Source organism: Pan paniscus, chromosome 19, assembly GCF_029289425.2.
Source record: "Pan paniscus chromosome 19, NHGRI_mPanPan1-v2.0_pri, whole genome shotgun sequence".
NCBI lineage: Eukaryota > Metazoa > Chordata > Mammalia > Primates > Hominidae > Pan > Pan paniscus.
In genome coordinates, this window is record NC_073268.2 from 21,408,187 (window position 1) to 21,430,198 (window position 22,012).

At 43.9% G+C, this 22,012-nt stretch overlaps 1 protein-coding gene and 1 non-coding gene across 4 annotated transcripts in view; one reads left to right on the forward strand and one right to left on the reverse strand.

Moving 5' to 3' along the window:
- DHX8 (DEAH-box helicase 8) overlaps positions 1 to 16,004 on the reverse strand; it is a 43,118-nt gene extending 27,114 nt beyond the window's left edge. Inside the window, exons 1-10 of one of the 3 annotated variants that reach the window (XM_003806083.6) lie at positions 15,514 to 16,004; positions 10,180 to 10,265; positions 9,249 to 9,321; positions 8,462 to 8,547; positions 7,412 to 7,521; positions 6,668 to 7,027; positions 6,119 to 6,263; positions 5,822 to 6,025; positions 3,445 to 3,532; positions 748 to 845 (exon numbers count right to left, since the gene is read on the reverse strand). In XM_003806083.6, the coding sequence (XP_003806131.1) occupies positions 748 to 845; positions 3,445 to 3,532; positions 5,822 to 6,025; positions 6,119 to 6,263; positions 6,668 to 7,027; positions 7,412 to 7,521; positions 8,462 to 8,547; positions 9,249 to 9,321; positions 10,180 to 10,265; positions 15,514 to 15,661 (1,398 nt within the window). In that variant the 5' untranslated portion in view covers positions 15,662 to 16,004. Of the gene's footprint in view, positions 1 to 747; positions 846 to 3,444; positions 3,533 to 5,821; positions 6,026 to 6,118; positions 6,264 to 6,667; positions 7,028 to 7,411; positions 7,522 to 8,461; positions 8,548 to 9,248; positions 9,322 to 10,179; positions 10,266 to 15,167; positions 15,259 to 15,513 lie in introns of those variants that run through there. The other 2 variants (XM_003806084.6, XM_034941772.3) reach the window with 2 other exon arrangements.
- Positions 13,243 to 13,303, forward strand: LOC112437631 (U7 small nuclear RNA). The gene has a single exon (XR_003026193.1). It is a non-coding gene; the product is annotated as a U7 small nuclear RNA (small nuclear RNA).
- Positions 16,005 to 22,012: the final 6,008 nt, after the last annotated feature.

Consider the following 22,012-nt stretch of genomic DNA (forward strand, 5'->3'; position numbering starts at 1 on the left):
GTGCTACCTTTAAATGTATGAAGGACATAAGAAAGGTATAAGAATTTTTCTGTATGACCCTGGGAACCAAAATCAAGACCAATGTGGACACTTCAGTGAGCGAGGTTTCAGGTATGCCTAAAGAACTAGCGATCAGATCCATCTCATGATGAAATGTACCTCCTTAAGGGCTGGTGAATTCCCTGTCACTAACAATGTCATGCAGCTATGAGATGACCATATGAGAAGAACACCGCAGAAGAATGATATGCGTGGATTATAAGCATTTCATATGTGCTGGGCTGGGAGACCTTTAAATATACCCTTTTCCATACCTAAAATGTTTATTGTTCTATGAATTCTGGTTTGGATTCCCCTTACAGCTCTGCCCTCTCCAACACCCAGTGCTACAGCTCTCTATGGTGGCCAGCCCCAAGTGCTCAAGTAAATCCTTCAAAATTGCCTTTGAATCTGCAAGATTCAAGCCCTAAGGAATCCAGGCAAAGGCAATGATGGCAGATTAAGCATTCCTATCTATCTCTGCTTCCACCCAAAATACACAAAAGGAGCACAAAAGAATTCAACAGGCAAAAGCAATAAAGCCAACCCAACCTCCATTTAAAATAAAACTATTATAGACCCTGGCTAACAGCCAGTAATACTTTCTGTGGCCCAAGTTCTACTTACGCAGATCTAATAACCTGACCCATTACTTTAGAAAAAGAAGTCCACTTGACATTTCCAGGTTAAAGGTCCAGTAATTCTCACCTTGACAATTTTAATGGGGCTCATGTCCATGCTTTGCTTAGTGTGCCCTCTCAGGAATGGAGGCTCTTCCTCAACCAATTCAATCTCAAGGTCCTCATCTAAAAGTCCCCCCAAAAGAAGAATTAGCCATAAACAAGAAAAATTAACAATTTTCACCAAGACAATTAATTTCCATAGGTACCAACAATCTTTATCAAAAACAGCTTCCCCTGGCGGGGCATGGTGGCTCACGCCTGTAATCTCAGCACTTTGGCAGGCTGAGGCAGGAGGATCACTTGAGGTCAAGAGTTTGAGATCAGACTGGTCAACACAGTGAAACCCCATCTCATTAAAAATCCAAAAATTATCCCGGCTTGGTGGTGGGCACCTGTAGTCCCAGCTACTCAAGAGGCTGAGACAGGAGAATAGCTTGCACCCAGGAGGCAGAGGTTGCAGTGAGCTGAGATCAAGCCATTGCACTCCAGCCTGGGTGACAGAGTGAGACTCTGTCTTAAAAAAAAAAAAAAGAAAAAAAAGGCCGGGTGCAGTGGCTCTTACCTGTAATCCCAGCACTTTGGGAGGCTAAGGCGGGCTGATCACCTGAGGTCAAGAGTTCCAGACCAGCCTGGTCAACATGGTGAAACCCCATCTCTACTAAAAATACAAAAAAATTAGCTGGGCTTGGTGGTACAGACCTGTAATCCCAGCTACTTGGGAGGCTGAGGCAGGAGGATCGCTTGAACCCGGGAGGCAGAGGTTTCAGTGAGCCAAGACCGCGCCACTGCACTCCAGCCTGGGCAACAAGAACGAAACCCCGTCTCAAATTAAAAAAAAAAAACAAAAAAACTTCCCAGGTCAAAGGACAGCAACGCAAGTAAAACTCTAACCCAGGTGACTATTCCCCCATCACCAGCCATTTCTAGAGCATTTGTGCTCCAGCCCAAGAACTGATCAGACCTACTTTGAAAAGAAGTTAAGTCTGTGAGAAAATGCTCTCCTGACATTCTAAATGGTACTAGGGCATTTGCCATCCAACTTCATTGTGGAATAATTCTTAACCCATAATAAATTTGTAAAAAATTAGTTCGACAATTGAACAACACCAAGCGGAACTTGCTTACACTTATGGCAGAAGTATAAACGGTACAGAAACCAACAGAAAACAATTTGGAACTGCCCAGCAAAGTCAAACACACACATTTCTTACTACCCAGTAATTTTTTTTTTTTTAAGACAGGGTGTTGCTCTGTTGCCCAGGCTATAGCACAGTGGCACGACCATGGCTCACTGCACCCTCGACCTCCCAGGCTCAAGCAATTCTCCCACTTCAGCCTCCCCAGTGGCTGGGAGTACAGGCACACATCACTACACCTGGCTAATTTTTTTTTTTTTGTAAAGACAGGGCCTAGCTATGTTGCCAGGGCTGGTCTCAAACTCCTAGGCTCATGCAATCCTGCCATCTCAGCCAGCCTCCCAAAGTGCTGGGATTACAGGGCTGAGCCATGACACTTGGCCTACCCAGTAATTCTATGCATTTAGGGAAAAAAGAACATTTTGCACATAAGCACTAAGAGACAATATAGCAATTTCAAAATACTATTATTCACAAAGATTAACCAAAAACCAAGAAACAACTCATATGTCCATCAAAAGTAAAATGGATAAATTATAGACAATTTATATATAAACACTCTATAGCAATGAAAATGAGTGAAATACCAATATAAATATCAACATAAATATCAAAAATATGTAAGTCAAAAAAAAAAAGAAAAATGAGTTAAGTTCAAAAATAGACAACACAATATAATGTTTAGGGATAGATACGTAGAAGGTAAAACTAAAGAAAAGCAAGGGAGTAATTAACACAAATGTGGGATGGTGGTTACTCCTAGGAGGAAGAAAGAAGATCTAAGCAGAGGGGAGCATGTAGGGGCTTCAGAGGTGCTTGTAAAATTCTACTTCTTAAGCTGGGTGGTGAGTACGTAGGTGCTCACTTACTACTACAATATAAGTTACAGAATTCTATCATAAGATTTCATAATTTCAAAAAAGTCATTATGGGCTGAGTTAAAAGTTGTTTCCAGGGCAACTCAGAGGTAATCTAGGTGGATCCAGGGTTTTCAGAATAATTACTAAGAATATGAGATCAAATTTACTCCCAAAAATACAATTATAACTTTTTATACCCTGAAAGCTTTTTTTTTTTGATAGAGTCTCACTCTGTCACTCAGGCTGGAGTACAGTGGCGCGATCTCGGCTCACGGCAACCTCCGTCTCCTGGGTTCAAGCAATTCTCCTGCCTCAGACTCCCAAGTAGCTGGGACGATAGGCATGCGCCACCACACCCAGCTAATCTTTGTATTTTTTTAGTAGAGACACGGTTTCACCATGTTGGCCAGGCTGGTTTCAAACTCCTAACCTCAGGTGATCTGCTGGCCTCGGCCTCCCAAAGTGCTGGGATTATAGGCGTGAGCCACCATGCCTGGCCCTGAGAGCTTATTATAAGCAACAGGTATAATAATAATAATACATAAGCACTTGTCAGAAAAATGAACTTCTTGCTTCCATCATGGTGAGATCCTTTTTTTTTTGAGAGATGAGTAGTGAGATCCAAAGAACAAATGATTAATAGCCACTGGGTTAAACTACAGGCAAATCACCCAATTCAATGGCTCAACTTGCCAATTACCCTTCTCGATCCAACTGACTAGTTACCTTCTTCATCATCCACCTTAGGGAGAATGCCAGTCTCTTCATCAAAGTCTGGAAATTCTTCTTTGGAAAGGACATTGGCAGCAATCATCTAGCCAAAGAAGAGAAGGCAGCATTTGTAACCTGCTAAGATCAAAACTTTTTTTTTGTTTTTTGGTTTTGTTTTGTTTTTTTGAGACAGGACCTTGCTCTGTCACCCAGGCTGAAGTACAGTGACCTGATCAAAGCTCACTGCAACCTCAAACTCCTGGGCTCAACCAATCCTCCTACCTCAGCCTCCTGAATAGCTGACACTAGTGGCGCACACCATAATACCTGGCTAATTTTCAAATTTTTTCTAGAAACAGGGTCTCACTATTTGTCCAGGCTGGTCTCAAACTCCTGGCCTCAAGCAATCCTCCTGCCTTGGCCTCCCAAAGTGCTGAGATTACATGTGTCAGCGACATGCCCAGCCAAAACTCTTCTTTTCTAGGAGAGTTAATTACAGAGGTTTCATGTAGGAAACCCAGTTTTTTTCTCCTCTGACCCACGATATCGGGACCTCAAATGTCATATATCCCATTCCAGGGTTGCAGAGGTGGTTCTCCAACATGGTGCTGTAAAGTATAAGCTCAAAAGTATTATCCCCAGGAAGAGTTATCTGCTCTTTCCCTTGTTTCCACAGCACTCTGGTACATGTATTATGTAATACGTAGGCCAGACACGGCAGCTCATGCCTGTAATCTCAACACTTTGGGAGGCTGAGACAAGAGAATCACTTGGAGCCCAGGAGTTTGAGATGAGCCCTGGTAACACGGCAAGACTGTCTCTACAAAAAATTAAAAAATTAGCCAGGCATGGTGGCATATGCCTGGGGTCACAGCTAATTGGGAAGCTGAGATGAGAGGATGGCTTGAGCCTGAAAGGTTGAGGCTGCAGTGAGCCATGGTCATGCCACTGCACTCTTGCCTGGGCAATAGTGCAAGTAAGAACTTGCCTCAAAAATAAAGGAAAAAATACGTAACCCCTCACAATTATTTGTTTAGATCTGTCTCCTCCGCTGGACTTTGAGTTCCTTAAGCATAGGAACCATGATATATTCGCGTTTATAGCCCTAGCCCTGCATGGTGCTTGACACACCACGGTTATGTTATTTAGTGAAGAAAGATGAAAACAATAGGCTGGGCACAGTGGCTCACGCCTGTAATCCCAGCACTTTGGGAGGCCGAGGTGGGAGAATCACCTGAGGCCAGGAGTTCAAGACCAGCCTGGCCAACATGGTGAAACCCCGTCTCTACTAAAAATCCAAAAAAATTAGCCGGGCGTGGTGGTGGGCGCCTGTAATCCCAGCTACTCGGGAGGCTGAGGCACGACAATCGCTTGAACCCGGGAGGCAGAGGTTGCAGTGAGCTGAGATCGCACCACTGTACTCCAGCCTAGGTGACAGAGCGAGACTCCGTCTCAATTAAAAAAAAAAAAAGGAAAGAAAACAAAAGAATGAAGACTTACATAGCAATTACCATATGCTAAGCACTAACCTAAGAGTTTCACTTTTTTTTTTTTTTTTGAGACAGAGTCTTGTTCTGTCGCCCAGGCTGGAGTGCAGTGGCATGATCTCAGCTCACTGTAACCTCCGCCTCCCGGGTTCAAGCGATTCTCCTGCCTCAGCGTCGTGAGTAGCTGGGATTATAGGCGCGCACCATGACGCCCGGCTAATTTTTTGTATTTTTAGTGGAGATGGGGTTTCACCATACCGGTCAGGCTGGTCTCGAACTCCTGAGCTCGTGACCCGCCCGCCTCAGCTTCCCAAAGTGCTGGGATTACAGGTGTGAGCCATCACGCCCAACGACTTTCACCTTTAATTAATCCTCACACCACCAACACTGGTCCTGTTTTATAGAAAAGGGTACTGAGGCATGAGGTAGAGTAGCTTAGCTAAGGATGACACGGCTAATAAGTGGCTGATATGGTTTGGCTGTGTCCCCACCCAAATCTCATCTTGAATTTCCACGTGTGTGGGAGGGACCCAGTGGAAGGTAACTGAATCACGGAGGCAGCTCTTTCCCATGCTGTTGTCATGATAGTGAGTAAGTCTCATGAGATCTGATGGTTTTAAAAAGGGCATTTCCCTGCACAAGCTCTCTTGTCTACTGCCATGTGAGATATGCCTTTCACCTTCCTCCATGATTGTGAGGCCTCCCCAACCAAGTGGAATTCTAAGTCCAATAAACCTCTTTCTTTAGTAAATTGCCCAGTCTCAGGTACGTCTTTATCAGCAGTGTGAAAACAGACTAATACAGTGGCCAAAAGTTATCCCAGGCCATCGTGCTCCAGGGCACACCCCTAAGCACCATGCTACATGCTGAATGACTATCTGGTCATGAAAACTAAAGGCCCCAACCTGTTTGATCTCCCACTTCTCTGGGTCAGAGATTCGGGTGAGGCGCTTGCGTTCCAGTGAGTCGTCCTCTACTTCAGGAGCACTGACAAGGGACAAGTGAGTGGGTCTATCAGGATTCCGCATTGAGGTCTCCTCATTGGTCTCCCCGACAAGATTTCGCCGTCTATTTGGGTTTAGATCTTCTCCAGTCTCTTGATCCACATCCTAAGGCACAAAAACAAGGGAGCTGTCTCACTTGCTGTCCTCTTCCATTCCCTTGGCCATCACATGTAAGAACAGGCTGACCATCTCACCTACCTTCATGCTCAGGCTGGTCTTGGTCCCAGTGAAGGACAGCACTTTGACTTTGACCCTCTGGCCTTTGCTCACGACATCAGCTACATTGGCCACACGACCCTCCCGCCGGAGCTCAGAGATGTGCACCAGGCCTTCCCACCGCTTCCTGAGGGAGAGCCAGACACATCTGGAACATGCCAAAAAATATTTTTCCCCCAACCAATTTCTACCCTTACTGGAACTAACAAAAGAAAATGGTCTTAAACTCAAGAGAAAAGTACCATGAAGGTGGTCAAACAATAAAATAGTATTATCACTCTCCTCATGGGGAGACATGGGGTGGGGAAGCAAATTCTATCTGTCCCAACAAGCAAAGGACAGATCTCCTGAAGACAGAGAAAGGAATAAATGGCTCTGTAACATTTCAAAAGAGTCAATTTCTAAGAACCATGTATGGCTGATTTGACTAAAGTGTCATTAATCAAAGTAACTTTTTAGAATGTGAAAATCCTCAGTGATAAAAGAAATTCTGCCCATCACTGGTGTGAACAGAAGAGCACCAGTCATTACCTTAGTCCTTCCAGCTGCACAAAGCAACCAAACTGCATGATGCTGGTAACTTTGCCATTATAAATGTCACCAATGGTGGGCTCTTCTGGAGGAGGGCGGTCCACATGCTTATCCCGCCATCTATCCAGATTCCGCTCTCCATATTTGTCCCGGTCCTTCCGGTCTTTGGGGGGACTCTGACTCCTGCTCCTGGACCGATATCTAGACTTCACTTTATTCCTCTCCCGGGTCCTGGAACGTGATCGAGAGCGGGATCGGTGTCTCCGCTTGTGGTCTCTATCTCGGTTTCGTTCCCTATCTCTGTCTCGATCTCGGTTTCGATCTCGGCTTCGACTCCGCTTCTTCTTCTTTGTCCTGTCCCTAACAAATTAAAAAGCAACTGTTTAAAAAAGAAACCAATCCGATTTCATCTTCGCATCCCCAAGCACCCAGTACAGTGCCATGCACATGGTAGGTACCCACTAGGTTTTGAACTGAATTAGAGTTTCAATAACTACGACATCCCTATAAGCCAATAAAGAATTGAGCCACAAACATATTCAGCCTCTTTCAACCCTGATTTCTATATTCTGAACAACCTAGCATTTGCAACATACACTTAGCAGGAAGCAATGAAAACAGATCCAACAATATGATATATGACCAGTCCAGATTCTGTAAACTTGCCCAAAATTTTGCTTGGTCCATAATATTCAACTGTCACAGTACCCTAAACTTCCAAAGGACAGGACACTAAGGACAAACCGGTGTTCAGCATCTCTTTGCTTCTCCTGGCCTGCTGCGCTGGGCATTAAAGCTTCCAGTTCTTTCAGGACATCCACAGCAACTTTCACATCATCTTCATCCAACATGGTCTGCAGAGGTAGAGGCCAGCAAAGTTAGGAAAAAAAACTACTCAAGAATCTGTATGTACCTCAGGTACATCTATAAATCACTAACCACTATGTGAGGGAAATAGAAGAGGGGCAGAGATTTCAAACTTGATTCAGGATAGATGCAGAAGAAATGGAAAAAAGGCTCTTGAGAATTACTGCTACATTTGACAAATCCCCTCTGTCCTTAATAGAATTCTATGAAAGGCAGTTAGATATTAATCATCCCTGCCATGAAAGAATGCAAGTGATGATTATATTAATAGAAAACAGGTGTTAAAAATTTTAAAAAGCAACTCTCCCTCTGCACTCTTCCTCCCTACCCCCACTCCAGCTTTATTTTTTTAAATAGCCCTTATTGCTATCTGCTATGTTACATACCTATTTGTTTGTTTATTGCCTATCTCCTCCCCACCAGAATGTTTACATGTTTATTTCCTGCTCCCTACCCCAAAATTAGGATATAATCTCCAAAGGCTGAAACTCTTGTCTGTTCTGTTCACTGCTGTTACCCAGGTACTTAGAACAGTGTTTGGCATACAGTAAGTACTCAATAAATATTTATTAAAATGAAATTTAAAAATCAAAATGCTTTAAAAATTAGACCTTTAACAAGTAACAGAGCAAAAAAAAAAAAAAAAAAAATCTAATTTCACACATTAGGCATCTGTTCCAGAACCTTATTTCATATTCCTAATCACTACTTCCCCAAATTCCCAATCTCATTTCCCTTGAATACCATTCTCAGAACCCCTTAACATATTCAATACATAGTACATGCTCAGGGAGTGATCAAACACTTTCATTCTTAAAAATAAGTTACAACAAAGGCAAACTTAAAATTAATAAAATTACTATGAGACAAAGAAAAGGGGTTGCGAATATATATTTATAGTAGACACTCTTAAAATGGTATCAGTACCCGAACAGAAGGGTTGTCCGGTTGGCAAAGGACTGGGAAGAGTTCCTTCAGCTTTTCTTTTTCTGTTTTAGGTTTAACAACTGGATCTTGTTTCATTAAAGAGCATGAAGGGGTTAAAAAAAAGAGATATATTTAATATTATTAATGATTAACAAAATAACTTCAACAATAGATCTATATCAAACTGAAACAGAACATGGCATTTTGCTATATATTAATCATACCTGTTACTATAAATGTAATTTAATTTTCTAAATACATTGATCACAAACTATCTCGAAATGTAGCAGAAAGAGGAGTGTAGCAATACTCATTGGGTTATGTCTTATCTTTTTTATTTTGTCTTAAGTCGTTTGAAATTTTTTTTCCCCTTGAAACAGGAGAGAAAAACCTCTGTCACTCAGGCTAAAGTACATTGGTGCAACTATGGCTCACTGCAGCTTCACCCTTTTGGACTCAAGCAACACTCCTTCCTTAGCCTCCCAAGTAGCTGGAACTACAGAGGCACGCCATCATGCCTGGCTAATTTTTTAATTTTTTTGTAGAGATGAGGTCTCTCTATGTTGCCCAGGCTGGTCTAAAACTCCTGGGCTCAAGTGATCCTCCCACCTTGGCCTCCCAAAGTGCTGGGAGTCCAGCAGTGAGCCGCTAGGCCCAGCCCATTTGAAAAATCTTACTGGAACATTTACTTGCTCAGCAACTGCTGAGAGGAAAACAAATGCAATTTACAGGATGTTCAAAACCTACACCATTCTAGAAGCTAAGCTCAGCTGGAAGCTCTGCTTACCTTTGCTAGTGGAAGGCTTCGCTGGAGGCCGCATGGTTTGTATGAGACGCAGCAAGTTACTAATAAGAGAATCCTTTGAAAAGAAACATAGAACGAAAATTGTCAGCTCCCATATCAGTGCTTAAATACACTTAAAAGGCAAAGAATGTCCTGTAGGGAAGGGTGGTTACGCACTTGAATTTAGCTAATTGGAATAAATGAAACATAGTGTGTCAACCTGGTGTAGCATGAACCTAGTATAATAGCTTCAGAGAAAGCCGATATTTAGGACTCTTTGGGGAGAAAAGTTATTAGGCTCCCTGCAACCATTTTATTTCCCAAGGTTTAGAACTACCCCCAAAACTTGTTTCCAACTTCCTGACTCACAGAACAAGAATGTAAATACCTACAAAGACTTAATGATGAAAATCCTGCCCTGTTTTCCTAGAGAGGTATCACAGAAAATCTGGTTACATCATCACTACTTAATGGCATGAAAACATTATACACTTAATGGCTTATTTAATTGATATGTATAAAATTGTCTCCTTCCTATATCAAAATCCTATATTAAACCCTATCAAAATTTAAAATCAATAGTGACATTAAAACATAAATTATGTGATCCTAGCACTTTGGAAGGCCGAGGCGGGTGGATCACGAGGTCAGGAGATCAAGACCATCCTGGCTAATACGGTGAAACCCCATCTCTACTAAAAATACAAAAAATTAGCCGGGCATGGTGGCAGGCACCTGTAGTCCCAGCTACTTGGGAGGCTGAGGCAGGGGAATGGCGTGAACCCGGGAGGCGGAGCTTGCAGTGAGCTGAGGTGGCGCCACTGCACTCCAGCCCGGGCGACAGAGCAAAACTCTGTCTCAAAAAAAAAAAAAAAAAAAAAAACATAAATTAAAACATTAATATCTACAGATTGTCTTCTCCACATATACATACCGTAAATTCTGCACCATTTTTGACGAGAGAAGCCTTAAAAGTATCAAAGGTGGTATTTTTCTCAGCAAGACTGATCACAAATTCAGCTGCAAATAAGAAACAGAATTCAGAAAAGAAGAGACATGAACAAGAAATCAGTTTCAAGTATGGTGAAAACAAAACTAATTAGGTTATCCAACAGTAATAAAAAACAAAGACCACCATCTGATAAGGGTAAAGAGAGAAAATCTGGCCAGGTGTGGTGGCTCATGCCTGTAATCCCAACACTCTGGGAGGCCAAGGCAGGCGGATCACTTGAGGTTAGGAGTTCAAGATGAGCCTGGCTAACACAGTGAAACCCCGTCTCTATTAAAAATACAAAAATTAGCTGGGTGTGGTGGCAGGCGCCTGTAATCCCAGCTACTTGGGAGACTGAGGCAGGAGAATCACTTGAACCCAGGAGGCAGAGGTTGCAGTAAGCCGGGATTGTGCCACTGCACTCCAGCCTGGGCAACAGAGTGAGACTCCGTCTCAAAAAAAAACAAAAAAAACAAAACAAGAAAACAAGAGAGAAAATCTAGACTGCTGAAATTATCCACACATATTCTAGTGAATTTATACAAATGAAAGGAAGATATTACTACAAAATGGCTCAATGTAGCCCTTGAGTGCATTTAAACTAGGAAGACCTATTTGACCCACATCATGGTACCCTCTTCTCACAAAACCACTACCTGGGCACGCTGCCACCTAGACTAGACTGTAAAGGTGACAATTAAAAGCATGAGCCCATGTAGACACACAGAGGCACACAACAGAAGGACAGACCCAATCTGTATATGAGGGCCAGGCAGCTGCTGGGTGGTGCAATCTCCACATTGATGAAAGACTTACTTTTTTGCCAAATTTTTCTCCACAAACCTGCCTAGTTCTTTTCTTTTTTTTTTTAAGACAGAGTCTGGCTCTGTCGCCCAGGCTGGAGTGCAGCGGTGCGATATCGGCTCACTGCAACCTCCACCTCCCGGGTTCACGCCATTCTCCTGCCTCGGCCTCCCGAGTAGCTGGGACTACAGGCGCCCACCACCACGCCTGGCTAATTTTTTGTATTTTTAGTAGAGACAGGGTTTCACCATGTTAGCCAGGATGGTCTTGATCTCCTGACCTTGTGATCCACCCGCCTCAGCTTCCCTAAGTGCTGGGATTACAGGCATAAGCCACTGTGCCCGGCACACCTGCCTAGTTCTTGAAACTTTCTTTTTTCTTTGAGGTGGAGTCTTGCTTTGTCACCTAGGATGGAGTGCAGTGGCATGATCTTGGCTCACTGCAACCTCTGCCCCCTGAGTTTAAGCGATTCTTCTGCCTCAGCCTCCCAAGTAGCTGGGGCTACAGGCGCGTGCCACCATGCCCGGCTAATTTTTATATTTTTAGTACAGACAGGATTTCACCATATTGGCCAGGCTGGTCTCGAACCCATGACCTTGTGATTTGCCTGCCTCGGCCTCCCAAAGTTCTGGGATTACAGTCATGAGCCACCGCACCTGGACTTTTTTTATTTTTTTATTTTTTTTTAACAGTCTCACTCTGTCTCTCAGGCTGGAGTACAGTGGTACAATCTTGGCTCATTGCAACCTCCGCCTCTCGGGTTCAAGCAATTCTCTTGTCTCAGCCTCCTAAGTAGCTGGGATTACAGGTGCCCTCCACCATGCCTGGCTAATTTTTGTAGTTTTAGTAGAGACGGGGTTTTGCCACATTGGCCAGGCTGGTCTTGAACTCCTGACCTCAGGTAATCCTCCTGCCTCAGCCTCCCGAAGTGCTGGGATTACAGGCATGAGCCACTGTGCCCGGCCTAGTTCTTGAAACTTCTAATATTAGAGCTATTTATTAAGCTACTTTCAGACAGTGGCTCACGCCTGTAATCCCAGCACTTTGGGAGGTTGTGGTGGGCAGATTGCTCGAGCCCAGGAGTTAAAGACCAGCCTGGGCAACATGGCAAAACCCCATCTCTACAAAAAATACAAAAATCAGCCAGGAGTGGTGGTATGCATCTGTAGTCCTAGCTACTCGGGAGTAGACTGAGATAATAAGCCTCATACTATGAGACCCACAAAAAAACTGTAATGCTTTCATTTGAATGCTAATCCTAGAAAAGTAAATGAATAAATAACATGAAAGATCTAGATGACTAACTCATAAAGTAGTACTACCATACAATTTCCATCCTGGAATGTGCCTTTATCTTTCTGATGAAGTGAAAGCCAAATGCCATCAGGCTACACGAACACATCTTATGCATAATAAGTTAGTAACGATAATGTCAATGGTTAATACTTTTTGAACATTACTACGTGCCAGGCACTATGCTAAGTGCTTTTTATGGGTTACTTCATGATCCCCAAAACAACCCTCATAAGTAGGTGCTATTATTGTCATGTTTTACAATGAGGAAGCTGACGGTTTGAGACACTGACCTACCCAATAATAACTGGGGGGAGCTAGGAATAAAACCCAGGCAATCTAACTTCAGAGGCTACATTCTTTCAAGAAATGTGGAGGGAGAAAGAACTAAGTCCCATGGTGCTAGGCATGTCATGCTCAAAAGAGCCCCTCCCAAAGCAGTCTGCAGCACATTCTCACTGCCAGCCATCAGTAATCATTTTTTTTTTTTTTGAGACAGAGTCTTGCTCTGTCACTAAGGCTGGAGGGCAGTGGCACGATCCTCTCACTGCAACCTCCCCATCCCAGGTTCAAGTGATTCTCCTGCCTCAGCCTCCTGAGTAGCTAGGATTACAGGCGTGCGCCACCACGCCCAGCTAATTTTTGTATTTTTAGTAAGACAGGGTTTCACCATGTTGGTCAGGCTGGTCTCGAACTCCTGACCTCGTGATCCACCCGCCTTGGCCTCCCAAAGTGCTGGGATTACATGTGTGAGCCACTGCGCCTGGTCCCATTAATCAGTATTTTTAATTTTCACAATTATACAGGGGAATCGTTAAATTAACTGAATCCATTATAAAAAATTAATTTATAGTTTAAAAAAATTCATTGGTGAAAACAGTAAAAATAACACTAATTTAAATGATAATCCAGTATTACAGTTCTTTTAGAATTTGTCTAGCAGGTTTTCCAGTTTTCATCGGAAACTCTACTATCTCAACTCCCCCAAAAATTAAATACATAAATTAATAAGTCATCCATCAGGGTCAAAAGCAAAAGAATCAAGTCAGCAAACAAAACATAAAAGAAGCAAATATATGCCTTTCTGTTATTAAACCCAACTCTGCCAATTTAGTTTCAACAAAAGACACTGTCTATTGCATTAAACCAATATTAGTACTTTTTTTTTTTTTTTTTTTGAAATAAAGTCCAGGCTGGAGTGCAGTGATGTGATTTCAGCTCACTGAAACCTCCGTCTCCTGAGTTCAAGCGATTCTCCTGCCTCAGCCTCCTGCATAGCTGGGATTACAGGCACCAGTCACCATGGCCAGCTAATTTTTGTATTTTTTTTTTTTTTTTAGTAGAAATGGGGTTTCGCCATGTTGGCCAGGCTGGTCTCAAACTCCTGACCTCAGGGGATCGGCCTGTCTTGGCCTTCCAAAGTGCTGGGATTACAGGCGTGAGCCACCGAACCCAGCCAATGTTAGTACTTTTAATGTTACTGGTTTTATAATTCTGTATGTAACAGAAAAAGCATATTTGTGGGTTTTCTGCAAATTAATTGAGATCTTTAGCTATAAATAAACTAAAAGATTATGAAGTTTATACTTTGCTCTATTTTTGTACACAAATGAAGTTAACATCAAAACAATTAAACACTGGGGGTTAATGTCAATAACTTTTTTGTTTCTTCTAAAAGGCCAAGGTATTAGGAGTTAAAATGAAAACAGAGAGAAAGGTAAGCTCCCTGAAAGCAGAAATCTGTCTTGTTCTCTGTGGTATGCCTAGCCCCCAGCTCAATATTTGCTGAATAAAGGAAACATATTAACGAGATAGCAAAACCGACGAAATTATCACCTCATTATCAACTAAAAGAGAAGAATCCTGCGGGAAAAATTATATAGGACAGACACATCTTGGCTGGGAGGCAAGAGAAAAAAGTAAACTAAAATATACTGGCTGCAGGGCATCTTCCTAAATGCTATGTGGTGACCCTGTGAAGACATCGTCCCACTTCACAGATGAGAAAAACAGCTTCAGAGAAACTATGAATCTTACCAAAGGTCACTCGTCTAACTTCCCTAACCCCTCCTGTCACCTGCCCCTTCCCTTCCATCCCTCCGGTTGATGACTTCATCTTCATTTAGGAAACTGAAGAGTGGGCTGGAACTCTCTCACTCATCTTCCCACCACCAATCTCTAAACTCATCTGAATCTGCAACTGTATTCTCTGTCCTCGCTCCTGTTACAACTGAAGAAGCCTTGCTGTACTTACCAAAGGTCAATCCCTCCATTGGTTGCCCTTGATCCCATCCATCCTCTGTACCTTCATAAAGGCTCCATCTGTCTATGGCTTTAGCTTTAGGACCCTAGCCTTTTCTAATTCCTCAGTTTGGGCTCCCCAGATGTAGTTTGCCCCAAAACATCTAGTGACTGGTGTTTAAGACATAGTACAGGACGCAATGGCTCACGCCTGTAATCCCAACACTTTGGGAGGCCGAGGGAAGAGGACTGCTTGAGCCCAGAAGTTGGAGACCAGCCTGGGCAATACAGTGAGACCCCCGTCTCTACAAAAAATTTAAAAATGAGTCGAGCTTGGTGGCGCCCGCCTGTAGTCCCAGCTACTCGGGAGGCTGAGGTGGGAGGATTGCTTGAGCCCAGGAGGTGGAGGCTGCAGTGAGCCGAGATCGTGCCACTGCACTCCAGCCCGGGAAACAGAGCGAGGCCCTGCCTCAAAAAAGAGTACAGGATGAACGGTCAAAGAACACAGTTAAAAGCACAGACGCTAACTACTATGTCACAGAGTGGCGTGAAGACCAAATAAAATAATGTCAATAAAGAGCTGAGCATCGCACCTAGCACATAGTGAGCACCCAATAAACGTCAGCCATCATCGTCGTCATCGCAGCATCTGCTGCTGTTGTTGTTAAACATGTTTAATTGAGGCTGAAAAAACAAACAAAAAACAATCAAGCAGAGATGACCGCCCCGGGCTTCACTGACAGCTCTGGGAAAGTTTCTAAAGTTTCTAGAGGGCTCTCAAGCCGAGGCCACGGCAGCGTGTACCCTGGGCACCGGTGTCTGCGACAGAGAGAGACAGATTCACACGAACATACTTTCGGTCCATCAACCACCTTTCTCCTTCCTCCTTCTGCTTCCCTCAATCCCAAACTGAGGTCCCAGGGACCTCCCCGGGCTCACCAAGGTCCTTGTCGTTGATCCCCAAGTGATTGTCCAGCTCAGTGCAAACCTTTGACACCAAAGACAGGTACTCGAGTTTGGCAAGTTCTTCCGCGGGGCCTGGCTCCGACCCGATTAAGGCTCCCGCCATGGCTACAGCCACAGCCATGGCTATAGCTTGCCCAGAACCTCCTTCCTCACAGCCGGCGCTCAGAGCTACTCCGGCCGGGTTCCAGCTTTCACTTCCGGGTCAGCGCGCGTCCCCTTTGTTTACGGTAAATTGAAAATTTGAGGAACGAATCAAGTCGCAACTGGATGGATCATAGAGATCAAACAGGAAGTGCTTAAGGAAGGGACAACTAGAGTGGGTTACTCTGCACGCCGATCTGCGCCCTCTACAGGCGAGAAAAATCTCCGCCCGCCCTCAGGCCTGGAAACGTTCACTCAGCGCGCTCCCGCCCTGGGTCGGCAGAGGGCGACCCCGGCCTGCACAAGAGGCGCCGGGAGGCAACGGCAAAACAGCCTGCGCCTGCGCTTTAGAACACTTGAAAAAGGAATCTTAATGCACGTCTGGAAAAAGACAAACTTGCTTTACTGTGGATCCGCAAATTCCCGACCTCACTTCTTTGTGGTTCCTGTCGTCCGATCTCAAGTGACCCTTGACAAGCCAGTAGGCAGTAGATTGCCTTCTCTTGTTTTACACACGAAGAAACTGGCACTTCCACTGCCAGCTGGCTGCTTGGGCAAATCAATCTCTGGGGCCTTAGTTTTCTCATCTGTAAACTAGAATAATGTTGCTCTACCCTAAATGGAATAACTGCAAGGAGTGTGACACAGAGTAGGCACACCGCAAATGACAGTTACTGTTAATATCACAAGGCTAGGCCGGGTGCAGTGGCTCACGCCTGTAATGCCAGCACTTTGGGAGGCCGAGGCTGGTGGATCACTTGAGGTCAGGAGTTCCAGACCAGCCTGGCCAACGTGGCGAAACTCCATCTCTACTAAAAATAGAAAACTTAGCCGGGCGTGGTGGTGGTGGGCGCCTGTAGTCCCAGCTACTCGGGAGGCTGAGGCACGAGAATCGCTTGAACCCAGGAGGCAGAGGTTGGAGTGACCTGAGTTCACACCACTACACTCCAGCATGGGCGACAGAGTGAGACTTTGTCTCAAGAAAAAAAAAAAAAAAAAAAAAATTCAAGGCTGAGATGATGGTCACAGTAGAGCTGGCCTCTGGTCTGTCAAGCACAGATCCCCTTAGTCTGGGAACCCACAGAGCCAGCTGCCTCCACTCTTGTGAAAACCTGCTTTTCAATCCCCAGTTTTCCTGTATCCTCTCAGAACTTATTCCCCCAGGGGCCAGGCACAGTGGCTCACCCCTGTAATCCCAGCACTTTGGGAGGCTGAGACGGGCGGATCACTTGAGGTCAGGAGTTCAAGACCACTCTGGCCAACATGGTGAAACCTCATTTGTACTAAAAATACAAAAATTAGTTGGGCGTGATGGTATGTGCCTGTAGTCCCAGCTACTAGGGAGGCTGAGGCGGGAGAATCGCTTGAACCTGGGAGGTGGATGTTGCAGTGAGCTGAGATCTCGCCACTGCACTCTAGCCTGTGCGACAGAGTGAGACTCCGTCTCAAACAAACAAAACACACACACAAAAACAACAACAAACCTTATTCCCTCAAATATCAGCTGTGCTGTAAGTCCAAGGTCATAAGCTCAGGTCTCCCAACTTCTGCTTCAGGTCTTTTTTACCTTTGTGGCAACCTTAATGTGGGATGGGGATTTTTCCCACACTCCAGTGCTCTGTGTGATGAGTAAGGAAACAGAAGCACCCTAAAGTGAATGGCTCTCCAATCAATCGGAAGGAGGAAATCAGTCTCCTGCTTTTCACTTTGGCAACATTTTTACATTGGTGTACCTTTGGACTCTGTTTCTTCAACATCTCATCATGGACTGAAAAATGACAGGCAGAGAAAAACCCAGCCATTGTTCTCACTGTCTCCAGAAGCTCCATGTTTCCAGGTTCCTAAGGAATCACTACTATACCCTCTGAGTTCTTCCTACTCCTCCCCATTTCGCTTCCTCTTTCTCCCCATGAATAGAATGGAAAACTCTGCACTTGATCCAATGTGCTCAATTTGCCAGCTTGGAGTTACGATTTCAAGGGCTTATTCTATCTGATGTTCATTCTCTGTGCTTCTTTCCCTTTAAAAATTAATATTACTATTCTGCTTTCCTCCAATATTTAACCGGAAGGAGGAACAGATAGGGAGTTTGTTTTGTTTTCAAAGCTCTGTCAGAATAGGGGCTATGGAACCATAACATGTAGCAGCAGTAGTAGCAATAAATACTAGAATTAATAATTAATACTAAATGTTAGAGTTGTTTGGGAATTATTGAACATATATATCAATAGTAAATATTAACAGCAAAACATTACATTTTATTTAGATATGCCATTAACTGCACATTTTAAGAAGTGACAGTTTTTCTGCAATATACATATTTCTTGCAACACCAAAAATTTCTTTGAAGCCAAAGGAAAACAAATAGTTATGTAGATACAGATAACTTGACAGCCCAAACACAGATGCACATGGAATCCTCCTACTCTTCCTCCCCATAAGAGACCGTGAATCGAACGCAGTGCAAAAGTAAATGTTTCCTAACTGTCCTCTGGATAGAATATTTTTCAACATAATATCAGATATAATTAATTTTCATTATTAGGCCGGATGCAGTGGCTCACACCTGTAATCCCAGCACTTTGGGAGGCTGAAGCAGGCAGATCGCCTGAGGTCAGGAGTTCGAGACCAGCCCGGCCAACATGGTGAAACCCCGACTCTACTAAAACTACAAAAATTAGTCGGGCGTGGTGGCATACACTTGTAGTCCCAGCTATTCGGGAGGCTGAGTCAGGAGAATTGCTTGAACCCAGGAGGCGAAGGTTGCAGTGAGCCAAGATCACGCCAATGTACTCTAGCCTGGGCGACAGTGATACTCTGTTTCAAAAAATAAAATAATAATAATAAATTTCCATTATTATTGTATGACTTTCCTTGGACAGACTCCATGTGGCCCTTTAATAGCCCAGTAAATAATTTACCTCTACATATAACTTATGCTCATACTACCCATATCACCACTCATGATGGATAAGAAATTATTTCCTGATACCAAACTTGTAGTAACAGGGATGTTGCTTTTCCGCCTGTTCCTAGACTTATAGATGTGTTTAACCCTTCCCCCAATTTCCATGTTATTTCTGCTCTGTCCCAGAGACTGGTCCCAGCTGCTGGAATTTGGGAAAGAACTTGGGGGTTGGGATGAGGTAGAAAGCAGAGAGAAAGTACTGAACGTCTTAGCAACATCAGGTTGAGTTGGTAAGGGAGAAGAAATTATCTAAGTACGTGTAGCTGAAAGACAGCATCCTTAGGGAAGTTTGTGAGAAAAATCATAGGGCTTTCTGTCAAAACAGTGTTGCCACAACCCAGACAACCCTGGCCTTTTCTGCTGGGGTAAAATGAATCTTAGGGGAGACATCTCTGCTCTAGGAGGCAAAATCAGAATGGTTTGCTTCTAAGCATGTGACTACCACTCAACTGTTACTGTCATTCATGCAGGGAGACTTCAGAAAGAGTGGCCCCTTCTTCCCTGCTCCACTTGGGCCCTGACCCAACCAGAGAGCCTGGGAGCCCCCAGAGAAAGTAAAATTCCTTATTTTTCACTGTTTGACTTTTCCCCAGAATTCATCTCCAAATTTGGACCAACTTATTAAATTGGTATTAAACATCAACCTTGTGACCAGGCACTGTGGCAGGTTCTAAAAAGGATAGGAGGTCTGAAAGTGGAAAAACATCAAGGAAGAACTAGAATACTCTGAATGCCATTCTCAGCCAAGGGGTCTCCTGGCAGAGCTGTGTTTATAACTTAGATCTCTGCTGCTTAAACATGAGGGCAGGTAATTGGAAGACAGAAAAAAAAAAAAAAAAGCTGGTCTGTTTACCGTCATCTGAGGGCAGGCAGATTGGGGTTGGAGGGCAAGTCTACTTCACAGGGCAGTTTATCCTGTTGCAATCTGTTATTTGTTTGCCTTATTTTCTAATACCCAAGCGCAGCCTCATTTTTGCGCAAAACATTCCTGACCTACAGTTCCCTCTCTTTTTAGGCCATCAACCTGCCATCAGCAATAACAGATGCTTTAGATTCTAAATTCTCCAAGGCTTTATAGTATTAGGCAAAAAAAAAAAAAAAATGTTCTTCCTAAGCAGATTTTTTTTTTGGTATAGTCAAGTTTCCCGTTTCTCTTGCATTTTAAGACTCTTCAAAATGTCAGGCAAAAACAAACACAAAGCCAGGCACCCAGACACCATTATGATATGAACTTGTCAAGAAAATGTTATTCCCCCATCTCGGCCTCTCCACCTTCTGTGGAAATGGCAAGGAATTTTTTCATATTTATTTATCAGTTTTTCATCTTTTTTCTTTTCTTTCTTTTTTTTTTTTTTTTTTTTTGAGATGGTGTCTTGCTCTGTTGCCCAGGCTAGAGTGCAGTGGCACAATCTCGGCTCACTGCAAGCTCCGCATCCCGGGTTCACACCATTCTCCTGCCTCAGCCTCCTGAGTAGCTGGGACTACAGGCGCCTGCCACCACGCCCAGCTAACTTTTTGTATTTTTAGTAGAGATGGGGTTTCCCGTGTTAGCCAGGATGGTCTCGATCTCCTGACCTCGTGATCTGCCCGCCTCAGACTCCCAAAGTGCTGGGATTACAGCCATGAGCCACTGCGCCAGTTACTCATCTTTTAAGCGACCTTGATTCAGGATCTAGTTGGTATTTTTTAGACTTAGTTTAGGTTGATTTTATTTAAAAAGAAAAACACTGGGCTGGGCACGGTGGCTCACCCCTATAATCCCAGCACTTTAGGAGGCCAGGGCAGGCAGATCACCTGAGGTCAGGAGTTCGAGACCAACCTGGCCAACATGGTGAAACCAAGTCTCTACTTTAAAAATACCAAAATTAGCCAGGCATGATGGTGGGCGCCTGGAATCCCAGCTACTCGGGAGGCTGAGGTAGGAGAATCGCTGGAACCTGAGAGGTGGAGTTTGCAGTGAGCCGAGATCGTGCCATTGCACTCCAGCCTGGGCGACAGAATGAGACTCTGTCTCAAAAAAAAAAAAAAAAAAAAAAAAAAAAAAATGGCCAGGCATGGTGGCTCACACCTGCAATCCCAGCACTTTGGGAGGCCAAAGTGGGAGGATTGCTTGGGGCCAGGAGTTGGAGACCAGCCTCAACAATAAAGCAAGGCTCCAACTCTATTAAAAATAATAAAGAACAAGAAAACAATTTTAATCAATATTATAAGTATGAATGACAAAGTGACAAGTTACACTGGGCTTTTTCTGTTTTCCCCCTCCCTAATGATATTTAGCCTCTGCTCCAGGGTACTAGGGATTTTTGTAGTATCTGGTTTCTATTTGAGGTAATTTCTTCAGAAATTAATAAGGATTTCCTCAGGAGAAATGCAAAAACAAAAACCAAGACAAACCAAGGAATGAGTTGATGGGAAAAGATGAGAGAAGAGGAACTGAAGTTCTGAAGTTCTGTTGACGTTCTGTTTGCAAGTCAAGCGTGTCAACAGCTGGGCAGTGTGGGCTGTGCAGTGAGCCGAGGGCCAAAGCTCTGTCTTAAGCCACAGGCTTGCCACTAATACAGAAGAAACTGCTCCTCCAGGATCTCCATTTCTCCCAAGTAAAGGAGAATGGGCTCCAAGCACACCCTCCACCCCAAATCTAAGAGTGTCCTGGCAGAACCAGCCATATGCAACTCTTTCCCCAGCTCTCAGGTAGAACAGCTTTGGCGGTACAAATAGCTGCTGCCCTTGTGCCAGAATAGCAAGTCCCTTCGTCTTGGGATTACAGTAATTATGGTGATTTATGCCTCCAGAGTGAAAATTAGCAATCTGGTGAGGTAACTAAAAATGAATGCATCTCTTCCCAGAGTTCACTCCACCCAGCTGAGCCACCGAATAAAACCAGCATATGGGGCAATTAGAGAGCCAAGTGCTGCTTTCAAAATGCAGTATAAAGAGACAGAGTTCAGGGGCCCAGGTTCCCCTGCCTGGTTCAATAATGATCACAAGTTCCTAACAAGCGTCCTCTTTGCCTCACAATACCATGCCAAGTCTGAGTCCTCCCGTAAACACCAACCTGCAGTTGTGTCTTTCAAGCAAAGTAATTTGTTCCACGACATCACCATTTTACATTTTTAAAATTATTATTATTGCAAATTGACTGAGGGAGGGGAAAGGGGGAAGTGAGGATAAACCTCTATTACATGGATACGTGTGAAGCAAAGGTTTTTTTTTTTCCTTCTTAGTCATACATTTGCTTTTATGTGACACAGACTCTGATCTTACCTAACTTCCACAGTCTACTATCAAATACTGGTGACAGTAGAATTTATATTAAAAGTTTTGCTGGGCATGGTGGCTCATGCCTGTAATTCCAGCACTTTG